The 15,155-nt window shown below is 33.6% G+C and overlaps 1 protein-coding gene across 4 annotated transcripts; it reads left to right on the top strand.

The window, feature by feature from the left end:
• The first annotated feature begins 1,453 nt into the window (after positions 1–1,453).
• Positions 1,454–14,976, top strand: LOC103486709 (probable pre-mRNA-splicing factor ATP-dependent RNA helicase DEAH9). 4 transcript variants are annotated; one of them, XM_008444745.3, is made up of 23 exons: positions 1,454–1,693; positions 1,809–1,953; positions 2,076–2,150; positions 3,135–3,224; positions 3,374–3,453; positions 3,848–3,917; positions 4,005–4,090; positions 6,030–6,099; positions 6,415–6,510; positions 7,185–7,287; positions 7,718–7,764; positions 7,862–7,945; positions 8,023–8,076; positions 8,418–8,518; positions 10,649–10,739; positions 11,895–12,059; positions 12,441–12,530; positions 12,746–12,817; positions 13,068–13,166; positions 13,352–13,438; positions 13,585–13,638; positions 14,138–14,217; positions 14,478–14,976. In XM_008444745.3, exons 1-23 carry the CDS (start codon positions 1,593–1,595, stop codon positions 14,623–14,625), a joined length of 2,088 nt encoding a protein of 695 aa, XP_008442967.1. In that variant the 5' UTR covers positions 1,454–1,592; the 3' UTR covers positions 14,626–14,976. The 4 variants fall into 4 exon arrangements, with proteins under 4 accessions (XP_008442967.1, XP_050936537.1, XP_016900087.1 ...); XM_051080580.1 differs by lacking the exon at positions 11,895–12,059 and having other exon boundaries at positions 1,525–1,693; XM_017044598.2 differs by lacking the exons at positions 1,454–1,693; positions 1,809–1,953 and adding an exon at positions 2,919–3,012 and having other exon boundaries at positions 2,089–2,150.
• Positions 14,977–15,155: the final 179 nt, after the last annotated feature.

Raw genomic sequence — 15,155 nt, 5'->3', positions numbered from 1 at the left:
GTATTTGAGATCGTAAAATCTTACATGTTGAATTATACTCTTTGAGATGATAATAAATGTGTTGTTAGTATTTTAATCTTTTATATGTTAAATTAAAAAGAATGAGAGGGAAAAAGTTTGGATTTGAAAACCGAACATTAGTATTTTGGTTCATGTTGTCAATGATTTAGTGAAAGTAAGACTCTATTACATAGAATGTACACTCGTTTTATCTCCCCGATGTATTGTTTTAAACATTTACTATATTGTTTTTATCAAAGAGTTTATTATTATTATTATTTTAAATTTATTCAAATAAACAAGTAGTTGCGAAAAGAAGACATAATGCCTCAAGTTTATGAGAGGAAGATGAATGAATTGACACACATCTAAATGAGAGTGATCCTAAATACATGAAAGTATGACAAATAAATATTTAAAATAATTAAAAGTTACTACCCATACTAACAAAGTGCATCTTTTTTTTTTGGTTAAATCATAGAACTTCAAAATTCATCATACTTACCTTGGAGCAATTTCATGCTACGCAACCTTCTGAATATTTTTCGATGTGAGTGAAGACAAAATATGTTGAAAGGTCTTGTCGGATTGTTGAAACAAGATAAAGCAACAAATGCTGAGTCTCTTGTCGAATCTAAATTTTGAATTTTGGTATGAGTCATAGGTCTGCGATACATCATATTTATTTATTGTTTTAATTTGAACCGATATTTGTTTAAAAGATGCATGTAAATACATATGAAAGGAGTTATGAAGCATAATTCTCACAATAAAATTTTAACGCAAAACCATTTTTTGAAATTAAAATGTGGACGAGAACATTGACAAGATATCAATGTCGAGTGTCGATGGCTATCTTTTGAAAAAACTATAAAATTGAAAAGTTCACAAAAAAAAAAAAATATATTTTAAACAGATACATTTTTCTTTTGTTTTTAAACAAACTAAATTCCTTAAGCGTTAACACTGTGTTTATGTCGGTGATGTTTTAATCATATTTGAAAATACCTCTTCCTTCCTTAGGTAAAAATGTCAAACGAATGAAACATTAAAATGTTGATATATTGTTGGAAGTTTTAAGGACTATTCAAAGATCACCTTTCATTTAATGTTCAAATCTCTCATCTCCCACTTTGGGTAGTATGTATATGCGTGCATATATACAGTATGCACGCATACTGTATTATATATGCATATACCGAGAATTAGGAGGTTATATGACAAACAAAAACTTAACTCTATTATATATGCATATATCGAAAATGAGAAAGTTTCAGACTCAAATCTACTACCTTCGACTTGTATTAAAAAAAACAAAGTTAGTATTCGAATAACCAGTAACTAGGATCGTTGTACATCCCCTATACATTATATGTGTGTGAAAATGAAAAATCAAATACAACATGAAATGACCGTAATACGCAGGAGGCCATTGCATGACCCAAAATCATTGGAGTTGGGTTCCTGATGGGCCTTTCATCTCTTCACATTAGACTGCCCATTTTCCTCTATTCAACTATCCAACTTCAACCCAATTCTCTTACTCTGGAGAGCTCGTGCAGAGCATCGGTTAAGTAGAAAAAAAAAAAAATATGGCGCAGTTCTGGAAACCGGGCACCGAGAAGCCCCGTCTGCTCGACGACGGAGAGGGTGGCGTCCTTTTCTTTTCTTCTTCCTACTCTTCTTCATCTGGGTATCTTCATATTCTTCATTCTCTTCCAGTCTCAAATTCAATGGCAAACCTTTATCGTATTTATCTTCACTCCCCTGTTTATAACTTTCCTTGTATGTATGTCTTTGTGGAATAGGTTTGGGTTCTCGAGTACTGAGAAGCAGAGACAGAGACTTCCTGTATATAAGTATCGCACCGCCATTCTGTATTTAGTTGAAACTCATGCCACCACTATCATTGTTGGTGAGACGGGAAGTGGCAAAACCACTCAAATTCCTCAGGTAAGCTCTTTATTTCTATTTTCTTTCTCGTTTGGAGGATTCCAAGGGTTTAATTGAACTTTGATATCTTCACTATTTAGTTAGTTTGTTAATTTGGTTATTACATTATCTGCTAAGTGCAGTTCCTCAAAGAAGCAGGTTGGGCTGATGGTGGTCGAGTAATTGCGTGCACCCAACCAAGAAGACTGGCTGTTCAGGTATACCACTAGCTTTCCTCGTCATGCTGCTTGCAATTTGCATTATGCAGATTAGATGATAACTGTTAATTTCCAATGGAATTTTTGTTCTATATTACTAACTGTTGCTATAATGCTGTTGGTTTGATTGTTAATCACTTAGCTTTCTGCAATTTTCTTTATTCAAATAAAACTTTGGTTGTATTAGTTTCAAAATGACCATAAAGTTATTGTGTGAATTATGTCAACCGTCAAGGTTTAGTTTAACATAGAAAATAAATTTTAATTTTTTGTTTCAGGAAGTATGAAGTATGATACATGTGGAACAGTTGTGGTTGTGGTAGTGGGAATGCTTGGGCTGAGTTTTCCCATAAAGTTCTTATCAGCCCAGTTCTTTTTCTGTTCACAGGAACTTTCTATTGAAAGTATAAAATCTTTTATTCTATTCCTTGACTGGGAATAGAAATTACTAGAGATGATATAAAGATTAATAGAACGGACTCTTCTGAATACAAATTCCACCTTTAATTTTGTTTTTGTCATCGCATTTTCTTCCTGGAGTGTGTCCACCAACTAAACAGCGAATAACAATGAATTTAACATTAGTTAGGACATATCATATTATTTGCTTCTCTGGTGCAGAAGAATCAAATATAAAAAAGTGGATATGAAATTTTTCCTTTCTACTGTAATTGTAATTAAGTTTTGAAGTTATTACTTGTTTTCTGTACTCAATTGGATAGTTTTTATTGGAGCTGTTGCATAACCAACCATTGTGGTATAAGGTAGGAATCCTTTGATATGCAACTAACTTTAGAGGGCTTGAAAGGCTTTGGGGACGGCGTGGGCAATGCTATGGCTAGGTTTCTATTCCTCTTTTGGGGTTGGCTTTTACTCATCTTTGTTATCACACTTTGTTTTTTATTCTCAACAATTGAATGTCTGTTTGTACTTTGGGGGTTTTGCTTTTGTTTTTAAATGAAAAACGTTATTATTATTTCACAGGCAGTTGCTTCTAGAGTGGCTGAAGAGATGGGCGTTAAGCTTGGAGAAGAAGTTGGTTATACCATCAGATTTGAAGATCTTACAAACCCAGTGAGACCTTTTCTTCTTTCTAGATCAATCTCTTTAATCCTATATTTTCAATGCAAAATAAATATTTGCCAATGAAATGTACTTTTCTTGTAGAATTGTTGTTCTTATGACATGCCTATTTGATAGGTTTTCTATTTGTGGCAGCACAGGATGTGACAAGGGTAAAATTTCTCACAGATGGTGTGTTACTCAGAGAGATGATGGACGATCCTCTTTTGACCAAGTATAGGTAATGAATTCATCTTTTTGTAGTGTGGTCTTGTTTTTTTAGAACTCAAAGGACATAGATGTACAACCTATAGAACGACTCCTGTTCAAGTAAGATCGTGCAGTCTCGTTGTTGATCTATTTTATTTATTTTTTTAATTTCCCCACTTTTTATAATAATTTTAATATCTGTCTGTTAATACATTATCTGATTCGTATCTCTAACTACGATTGAATAGTTGCTTTTCCATTATCCGTTAAATATTTCTATTGGTTATTCACATGAACATCTTGAGTTGACAAAAGAGAGCTTGTTGTTGATTTGTATTCTTTTATCTAGATCAATTCTTATTCTATTGTGCTATGCTTGCAATTCTAAATTAAAAAATTAAAATAATTTTGTTTGATCATTATAGTGTAATAATGGTGGATGAAGCACATGAAAGGTCTATCTCAACTGACATGTTACTTGGTCTCTTGAAAAAGGTACAAAATCATTGATCCGGACCAAATATATCTTTCAATAACTTGGCAGCTTAAGCATTCTGTAATTGTATTGATTATGTATTCCAGATTCAACGGCGACGACCCGATCTGCGATTGATTATCTCTTCTGCTACAATTGAGGCTAAATCAATGTCAACTTTCTTCCAAATGAGGTTATATTTCTTTATTATTATTACTATTGTTTGAAACTGAACTTATTATGGTTTTAAGTTTCTGTTTCTTATCAAAAAAGAGAAAAAAAACTTGAAATAGAGGAGTAAAACTCTTCGTGACTGGTGAGTTACAACAGGACTCGCTAATTGGAAATTAAAAAGGATGAACTATAAAGGGCAAAAGGGTGCTTATTTATTCCAAAAGAGAGCTACAGAAAGAACCATGTCCATAAAACGATCAAAAGAAGAGGAAATATCCCTAAAAATTTAATTTTTTTGGGATAATGATTCTTCCAAATCATCAAATAAAGATCTTTTAAAAGGGGGTTTGCAATCCAACTAAATGCTCCATGAGTGATTTAACAATATAGTGCAAAGATGAATTAAGTGGCTAAGTCCAAAATTGGGGTAATTTCGATGACAAGTTGAGGCCAAAAGATGAGAAAGACTATCCCATTCATTTGTTTCCAAATCATTAAGGTTGCGTTGAAGGCGCATATGGCATATCCCATGCATTGGTTTTCTCCAATTATAATAGCATCAGAAAACGAGCATGGCGATAAAGTGTAGAAAGCACAGGCATAATAGGGCCGACTAAGTCATGAGGCAGTCCGAGAAGAAGTAGAAGTCCCATCACCAAGGGAGCTTTGCACATGACTAGCAACCAAGTCAATAGTCTGACAGATAATTCTTCAAGGGGATTTATATAAATGTCTCCAGAGGGATTTATATAAACCTGATTGAATAGTTCTTGGGCAAGCGCTCCCCAATCATAGATGTATAATATTTAGCATCAACAAGCCTTCACTGTAATGCATGCTCTTCAGTACAAAGTTTCCATATCCATTTAGCCCATAAAGCAAAATTATGATGCTAAAATTTACCAATTCCAGGGTCACCCATCAATTTTGGAAGTTGAGTAGCCTCCCAATTAACATTATGCCATACCACCATTTCAACACAAACCTTTTAAAAAAAAATCATGAATCAACTTATCCAAAGCCCTTAAAACCTTAGTTGGTACTTGGTACACAAAAAAGGATAAGTAAATGGGTAAAATAGCAAGAGACACATGGATATGTGTACATTGACTACCCTTCAAAATGAAAACATACTTCCAGTTATGGAGCTTGTGTTGAATTCTCTCAATAACAGGCTGCCAAAAAGAAATTTTTGAATTACCACCCAAAGGAAGATCCAGGTAAGTAGATAGCCAATGTCCTTCATTGCAACCTAGACAACATCCCTTCCATCTCAGAGTTAGCAATATGAATCTCAAGCAACTCACTCTTGTAAAAATTTTTAAACCAGGGACCCTCTCAAATATATGAACAATTTCAAGAAGATGTTCCCCATAACCCCAAGACTAATTTTTCTTGGGCTTTTTTTGTATGTTTTTGTGTTATTTCAATTTTTTTTCCTATCCAAGTTCGGTATCTCACCCCCCCCCCCCCCCCCCCCCCCCCAAAAAAAAAAAAAAAAAAGAATAAGAAAAAAGATGAAATAAAAAATTTCCAAGCTCTGTGGAATGCTACTTAGTCTTGTCTTTATAAGGCTAGCTGAGGAATAAGATCTGAGGTGTCAAAGGTTGAATGAGTCGTGGTACAATAGATTTATCGCCTTTGTGGGTTGTTGTTGGGGTTGGTTTTTTTTATATGTATGTGTGCATGCACATGTGTATGTTAATGAATATACATATTATTACATCTCCTTTGATTGGAGAGTTTTTGTAATTCCTTTGGAGTAGAATTGGTGGCTTTCGTATCTTGTTTGGTTACCTCATCTAATCAAATGAGATATTGTTTGATTGCTTTTTATAAATAAAACTTAAACAACAAGTAGAAAACATCTTATGCAAATTTTTTTAAACTAGCCAACCAATAAGAATGGATATTGAAGCCAATATTGATTCTGACAACCTCTATTTTTTGTAAATTAGCAAAAGGCGTAGAGCACTTGAAGGTGAGACATTTGAACCAAAGGTGGAACCTGCGATCCTGTCAGTTGAGGTATAAAATTTGGCAAATTTCATATTGTCAGGCCATCTTTCTGTTCTTTAGATTTTTTTAATTATTATTATTTAATTTAAAACTTTTAATTGAATAAAAAAAGAGAGAAATGCTCAAAAGATACCAAAGGAGTGAATGAAAAAATAGAAAAAGCACCAAAAGGAAAAGGAAATAATTCAGAAAACATAAGTTGAGGGAAGCAAGATCTCTTTTTCTTGTGTTCTTTCTAGATGTTTTTATTTTGTTAGGGATTTGTTGACCGTTCATATCCAATGGAAACTATAACTGAAGCATTTAATATCTTCTCACATTCAGGGAAGAGGGTTTAATGTACAAATATTTTACCTCGAGGAGCCTGTTTCGGATTATGTTCAGTCTGCTGTTTCAACTGTATTATCGATTCATGAACAGGTGACCTCTGGGATTGTGCATATCATTATTGATTTACAAGTAACTACGTATTAACATGTGGTATGAGAACTCATTGGTACATTAAGCTGATGTATGCGTTTTTCCAATTGCGGGCAATTAGTTTTAAAGAAAAAGTTAAAAGAAGTAGCATCAAAAGAGTAGTAGTGTTAACTGTTAAGTATGAAGTTAACTGCTAGTTTTGAACTTCCATTACTACAGTAAGTTGGATGCTTTGCTCAGAACACAAATCACCTGTTTAAGCAGGCATATTAAGGTTGTTGCATGAGCAAGTAGATAATGTGTTCGTGAACGTTTGTCTAGAATTTATTCAATAGCTGAATTTATTTTCAACGGACAACTTCCATTAGAAAGAGGTGAGAGTGGACTTCCACTTTTTAGAACGTCAGTTGTAAGCTTCTAGCATTCAAGCTGTGTGCCATTGCAGCAAAATTTTGCAATTGCAGACTTCCACTTTTTTTTTTTTTTTTAAATAATGTAAAAATTTGGTTTTAAGAAGCTTAAATGGACTTCTATGGCATGTGTAAATTCTTCAGATAGCCACAAATTATGTTCCTCAGACCATGGCATACCATAATGTAATGTTTCTCATTAACAATATTTTTGTTGAAAGACAAAAGGACAATATTTTTGTTAAATTTATGTTTGTCCCGTAGGAACCTCCAGGTGATATACTTGTATTTCTCACTGGCCAAGATGATATTGATGCTGCTGTTCAATTAATTGTAGAAGAAGGGCAAAATGACAGAAAGAGATCAGGTCTGTTCATTGAACCTTCTATTCAGATTTGGGCTATGGACACTTCTTTATCATGTAGCATCTAGAACTTGAAATAGTACAATAGGTATGGTATGTACTCCTGACCGTTGGACGCACCCTATCTTTGTTATATTAGGGTCTCATTATCCCTACAATTTTTTCTTGTTAACTTTGAGATAAGTTTAATTCAGTATTTGTTTTCCTTATGATTTTTATTTTCCTAGCACCGTGAGAATCTAAATTTGTACTGTTGGGTCATAGATCCAATTTCTTATCAATTGCTTATTTTATATTGTTGTTGGTACAAAAATAAATGCACACACTAAACAGTTTGTGCTCTGCTCGAAAACTACTCATGATTTTACTTAAAGTTGATTCATATGATAGAATTTGGTTTATTTCAGAACTGATTTGCCTTCTTCTTTTTCAGAATTGATCATCTTGCCTCTGTACTCTGGGCTTTCACGTGCAGAGCAGGTCAGTGACGAGTTATTTTGTCCTAGTGATTCGATTTGATTTTCATTCAATACTCATTTCTTTTGCCTATATATGCATATGATACAAAACTATGTAGGACCTTATCTTCTCACCAACCCCCAGGGGGAAGAGGAAAGTAGTGATTTCAACAAATATAGCAGAGACATCATTAACTCTAGAGGTTAGATTTGTGGTTTTATCAAAAAACTTTTGTATTGATTGGCATCCTTTCACTCTGTACTCGTCTGTCCTGTGCAGGGAATTGTCTATGTTATTGACAGTGGGTTCTCCAAGCAGCGGTTCTACAATCCTGTAATTTTATTTTTCTTTTACTTCAGAAAGATTATAAAGGCTTATGGTTTGTGTCTTCCGCATGAAGTTGAACTTCCTTCTATCTTTTCATAATGAGTATAAAGGTTTATGGTTTCTTAGTAACTTCCATTTATGATTTCTTAGTAACTTGCATTTTTTTTATAGACCGAAAGCAGTTTGGCTAATACTAAGGCTATATATTCTTGATGTGTTTTTAATAATTGTGTGTCACTTCTGTAGTAAATACTATCTTAACCATCTTTGTTGGTGAAGTATCTTTTATGTGGATTATATAGGTGATGATCCAGAAACATATTGTTAATTTACCTCCTCTTTTGCAGATAACAGATATTGAAAGCCTTATTGTTGCACCTATATCAAAGGCCTCAGCTAGACAAAGGACCGGAAGGGCTGGAAGAATTCGACCTGGGAAGTGTTACAGGTCTTCATCGTTTCTATTAAGTACCAACTACTGTTATATTAATATTGACCTACTATAATTAATTTGAATTTATTAGTCTGTAACAATCAAGGCATCAATGAAGTTGTTTTTTATTTGCTCCCGGTAGTATTAAGTTGACAGTCAAGGACATGAAACTTTGGCAGCACTCTCGCAACTATTAAAATGGAGTCAACAATTTGTCTCTCCCATAGGAAGAGTTCACACTATTCAATTTTTATAGACACTTGAAAAAGTTGCCCTCCTTGATCTGGCCGTTTTGTTGTACCCTTTGTTGGAAAGCAGAGGAAGCCCTAGATTATATCATATGAAGCTACGAGTACGTAAAGTCCTGAGTTTGTTAAGACTTGCTTTTCTGCTATATTTGATCTAGATTGTTAGGCACGTGAACTTTAGGGGATGATTGAAGAGTTCTTTTGTCACCCTCATTTTTGAGATAAAGGGAGGCTTCTTTGGCTAGTTGGAATTTGTGCTATTCTGTTTGGTCTTTGGGGAAAGAAACAATAAAACCTTTAAAGGGTTAGATGTTCTACGATTCTCTTTGGGTGTGGATGAAATCATTCTATAAATAATACGTTTGGTGTTATTGTTCTTTATTGGTGTCTCTTCCTTGAGTAGGCTTGTTTTCTTTGGATGGCCTCGTTTTCATTCTTTCTCAATGGAAGTTAAGCTCTTTAAGAAAATAGAAAAGAAGGAAAATACCTTTCTGGTGTCCCTAGTTTTTATTTGATCCCTATGTTCAACTTTTTTACCCATGTGTTTTGAGTTTAATTTCTATTTGTTCCCAAAATTTTAAACTGTTTCACTTTACCCTTGAGTTTATAATTTTATTTTCATTTGCTTTCTAGGATTCAATTCAAGATTTACATTTTTTTATTTGAACTTTTAACTATATACACTTGCAGTCCTCAGTCCTTAGTGTTAATGTCTATTAAATAATTTAAAAGAATTAAATTAATTTATAATTTAATTAATTTCACTAATTTTCATCACTATTAAAATTAATTAAATAAAATTGTATCTTAATTATTTTAATTAATTAACTAAAAGTGAGTTTTACTGTATAATTTGAAGGTAAAAGTGTGAAATACTGAAAGCTAGGGACCAAATGAAAATTAAATTCAAAACTCATGGGTAAAAGTATAACATTCTGAAATCTAGAGACCAAATCAAGTTGAAACTCAAAACTCATAGATAAAAGTGTAATATTTTGAAACATGAGAAACCAAATAGAATCTAGACTCAAAACTTGGGGACCAAAATGACATCTTTCCCAAATGATGAAGAAAAACATTGTCACAGGATGAGTAGAATGCAACCTTGTATCAAACAAATGATACAAATGGAGGAATAAGGTGCAAAGAGGTTTATCTCCCACCCATTGGTCCAAAATTATTTTACTAAATTTAATGCCACTGCCAATCATAATTTTCTTAGACAGATCCACTTCCATACCAAAAAACCTCGAGAAAATCTTAGCATCTTGAGGAAACTGCGAAGTTTCTCCTCTTTTCTTGTCCTTTAAATTCAGGTGATTGGTTTGAATTTAACATCTTGAACGGGAGCCTTTGAGGAGACTATTTTGTTTAATTGGCAACCAACGAGAAATTGGGGAAAAGGACCCCCTTTTATTACACTGTGATAGAATCATATGAAAGTCGTAGTTGATTGTCATAATTGATGACCATCGTTAATATTCTGAGACCAATTTTGTTCTTTATGAAGAATTTCTGCATTATGCTGTCAATTGAACTAAAGTAAGCATAATTCTGATCACTGTTTTTTCTGATTAACCATGATTTACCACCTACAGTTATCTTCTGAAAAGTTACTACTAAAAGTGGCACGTCAAGCTTATTTTAGTTGATCTTTCTGCCTTTCATTGTTTTTTCAGTTTCCCATTTTTCTTAAATTATTACTGATCCTCCTTTGAACACTTTACAGTTGCATAATTGGATCAATCGAGTTATTGGTTTCTTATGCCCTGTTTTTGGAGAATAATATTAAGACATTTTCTGCGTGCATGGAACTAAATTTATTATAATGCTACCAAGCACACTTGTACGGTCTGTTTCACTTTACTCATTCAACTTTTTCTGTGGCTTCAAGCAGACTGTATACAGAAGAATATTTCATTAATGAAATGCCCGCTGAGGGTATTCCTGAAATGCAAAGATCAAATCTTGTTACCTGCGTCATTCAGGTAAATGTTTTTGTTATAGTACTTTAATTGCCACAATGACATCTGCTCTTTCTTCTGCTAACAGTTGAGGAAAATATACAGTTATTCATCACAACAAAAATGATTAGGATCAGAAGCTTTACATTGTTACTGACACACTTTTGGTCCTTGAAGTTTGTTAGTCCTTAAGTTTTAAAATTAACAATTAAGTCCTCAATATTTAAAAATTATTGATTTTAGTCCCTCTAATAACAGAATCTGTTAAATAATTAACCTCTGTTGATTTGCCATTTTTAATATAAAAATTAATGTGTAATAAATATATATATATATATATATATATATATATACACACTTCCTTTTATCTTTCTCTGCTCTCTTTCCCCTTCACCATTTTTCTTCCCCTTTCCCTCCCCCTCAGCCATTCCTTATTAGTTGCTGGCCAACTGCTGGACGACACTTTTCCCTCACTTGCTACAAGCCCACCACTGGTACTGCTCTCTCCTCCATCAAGCCATAAGAATCAAGATTTTAGCTCCTCATGTTCAAAGAATAGTAACATGGTTCAATGCTAAATTCCATGAAATAAAAACCTACAAAAGTTGAAGGAAGGAAACAAACTGGTCTGATGTGTCAATCATTTATTCCCGAAGTGAGATCCTTGATCTCAAGCATTAAAATTTTTGTTTCTCAGCTTGAATATTGTCTCTTTGCCATCTAATTTCATTACTTTGTTCTATGGTATATTTTTTTTAATGGTTTCTCCTCTCAAATGGTGTTAAAAAAGTATGTTTTTTTTTTTAAATTGTGACGACATTGAGATGTTCTAATATTGTACCCTAGTATGTTCAAGAATCAAGACGCTATAAATGGAAATGTGGAATTTTGGCCATTTCATTCAGATTGAGATGCCATGACGCTGCCCCCTAGGATCTAACATACGACTCTTTTCCCAGTTCACACGAATTTCTGAATAACTCCTTCAAAACCTTTAGTTTTACTGCAATGGCTCCATTCCTACCAAATAAATAGATATTTATGAGAAAGCAGTCAAATAATTACTGAGACTAACAATAATCTAGTGGAAAAATTAGCTCACAATTGGTGCTGTCATTTTCAACTGAAATACTGCCTTTTCTGTTCTGTTATGTTGCTAATCTTGAATTATTATTTTAGTTGAAAGCCCTGGGAATTGATAATATTCTAGGCTTTGATTGGCCGTCGCCTCCATCTCCTGAAGTGATGGTTCGGGCATTAGAAGTTCTTTATTCACTTGGAGTCTTGGATGATGATGCTAAGCTTACTTCACCAGTTGGGTTTCAAGTTGCAGAGATTCCACTTGTACGTTAAGTGTGGTCATATACACCAGCGATATTGTTCTCTAAGCTTTTATCCTCCAATATTTTTGCATTCAGAATTTATTACATACCATTTGTACACCTTTTTCTAAATCAAATTTAATGCTACAATGGATTGATTGGTCAAATTTTTCAGTCACTATAACCTTCCTATACATATGATCGTGTTCTTTCAATTTTGATTGCTCGTATTTTCAGTCAAGTCTTTTTGAGTATATCTGCATTCTTCGTATCTATTCTGTCTGTCTATATGTCTATATTGCTAAGAGAACTACTTTCATCAAGAGGGATGAATTATTCAAGTGCGATATTATGTTTATACTCTATCATTGAACATGTGTTCCCTTTTCTAAACAAATTTCAGGAGCCAATGATCTCAAAAATGATCTTAGCTTCTGGTGAACTTGGGTGCTCAGAGGAGATAATGACAATAGCCGCTATACTATCAATCCAGGCAAGTCTCTATTTTTAGTACCCACAAGAACGTCAAAAATGATCCTCAAAGCTCATGCCTAGAGATCAAGAAATTCATATGTTTTAACTGTTCAATTCCTCAGAATTTCACATTTCTTGAAGCTAATCTAATATCTAATATAACCACAAATAATCAGTAATTGATTCCAGTTCTGCTTGTTAATTTACGTTTATGATTAAAATATCATCTTGCAGTCCATTTGGGCTTCTAGTAGGGGAGCGCAAAAGGAGCTTGATGAAGCAAGGTTGCGATTTGCTGCAGCTGAGGTATTGATGCTGAAATTTCTAGCAAGTTATATTAATTAGGGAATAGTGAATATCAGACCATCTAAGCTAATCTTGATATATTCATCAATTCCTGTCAATATGATTAACATTTTCATGAACCTTCCTTGTTTGAAAAGTAGGCCAATGTTGTGTTAAGAACGCTTCTCAATAACCATCTTATTCTTAGGTATAGAGCACCGATAAACACATCCAGTGTAACATTAACGACTAATTATCTTGATGCATGCAGGGCGACCATGTGACTTTTCTTAATGTGTACAAGGGGTTCCTTCAATCTAATAAATCTTCCCAGTGGTGTCACAAGAACTTTATCAATTACCAAGCCATGGTATGTTTTTAAAGTAATTCTTGGAAGCATACAAAATAATTCTCTGCATTTCATTATTTTTGATGGACAATTGTTTCACTGATTATCCCCGACTCAAAAGAGATGGAGCAGGAGATTTATGGTCTGACATGCACATATTTCCAATATATTCCTCATAGTATTTACAAAGTTCCAATTTTGTGCAGAAAAAGGTTATGGAAGTTAGAGAACAACTCAGAAGAATAGCACAAAGATTAGGTATCATCTTGAAATCATGTGAAAGAGATACTACGGTAAGTTTTTGCCTACTTTTTACCATCACCTTTATATCTATTTTTGCATTTTGGATGGTATTTTACATCTACCATGTTGTTTTCCAGTTTCATCTTTGGTACTTTCTGTTGATTAAAATATACCATTCTTCTTTTTCTTCCAACAGGCCATACGCAAGGCGGTAACTGCTGGATTTTTTGCCAATGCTTGTCAATTAGAGGTGAGCTGTTTCCTGTTCTAATTTACTCTTGCCCTCTCATCTAGTACATGGAGAAATGTAATTGGTAGATACAGGCGCTGGCCGCCCAAATTTCTAGAGTTTATTTCCTATCAGTATCTCAAATTTTGTACTGCCATTTTGATTAATCTCATCTTTGGTTGTTGGTGCGAACTTTTTTTTTTTTTTTTTTTTTTTTTTTTTTTTTTTTGTCTTTTGTCTTTGCCTTTAGTAATCCTTTTCCTGGCGTAGGAGTTTTTTCTTCCTTCCGGTAACTTCATTCTATTCAATGAATGAAGTTTCTTATTGGTAAACAAAAAGGAAAGAAAGAAAGAAGAAAGGATCTGAAAATCTTTCTGTTGCGAAATTAATTTAGTAGATACACATACTTATGATTTAAGTTTGATCTCTCTGTTAAACTGTTCGTATCTAGACATACATTTAGAAACACTGTTCAAATGGCCCCTTCTCCGTGTATGCTGATAAATTTGGTCTTCTGTAGGCATACAGCCACAATGGAATGTACAAGACCGTCAGAGGTTCTCAAGAAGTTTATATTCATCCCTCTTCAGTGTTATTCAGGTTAGTTTCAACCATCAGTCTTGACATTAAATTACCAGAAACTTCATGGGATTCTTTCAAGTCCAAAGCGTTGGCTGTTGGCTGGTGTTATATTGAGCAAGGAATCTAATACTGCACTAGTGATTTGAACGATGCTTCCCAAGTTTTCTTCAAGCATTGAAACTTCAGGATCTAAAGTAGTAGGATTTATTATCATAATATAAATATTTAAGAATCTGAAAATCTGAGAAGTTAGAACCCCTCTTGATTTTGTGTTGCAGAGTTAATCCAAAGTGGGTCATATATCACTCACTCGTGTCAACTGACCGACAATATATGCGTAATGTTGTCACCATTGATCCGGGATGGTTAACCGAGATTGCTCCCCATTTTTACCAGCAGAGGCAGCTCAGCCATATGCCTCACTGATCCTGTATTTGGTCTAGACTTGTTAGATTGAAGATCATGAACCGGAGAAAACACCCAAGCAGTTGGAGCAAAAGGATTCTAACTTAAAAAGGATTATTTCTACCTTGTGACATTAATTGAACACAGTTTTCTTTTAAAATTATTAGGCAATTGATGACTGTATTAATTAGTTTATTAACCTTTGGTTTAAATATTTGTTTCTCCTTTCCAGTATTCAACGGAAACTGCTCCAATTGTTGTAGTAATAGTTAGAGCGGGCTGAACTGCAAAGTTAAGGTGTTATTTATTGTGATAAATTTACATCTAAGCTCTGATATTTTTGAAATAAAATAAAAGCGATTTTTCATTAAATTACATGAAAATTATATACTCTCAAGAGGCAGTTGCAAATATGAAAAAAATATTACAAAATTAGCAGTTAAGGGAATGCAAGAACTAATGCATCATCAATGCTATTATGTAGATTTTTCTTTTTAAAGTACAACTACTTATAACCTCATGATAGAAATTTTATTAGGTCAAGTTCATTT

Source organism: Cucumis melo, chromosome 12 (assembly GCF_025177605.1).
Source record: "Cucumis melo cultivar AY chromosome 12, USDA_Cmelo_AY_1.0, whole genome shotgun sequence".
Classification (NCBI taxonomy): domain Eukaryota; kingdom Viridiplantae; phylum Streptophyta; class Magnoliopsida; order Cucurbitales; family Cucurbitaceae; genus Cucumis; species Cucumis melo.
This window is presented reverse-complemented; position numbering and strand designations above follow the sequence as displayed.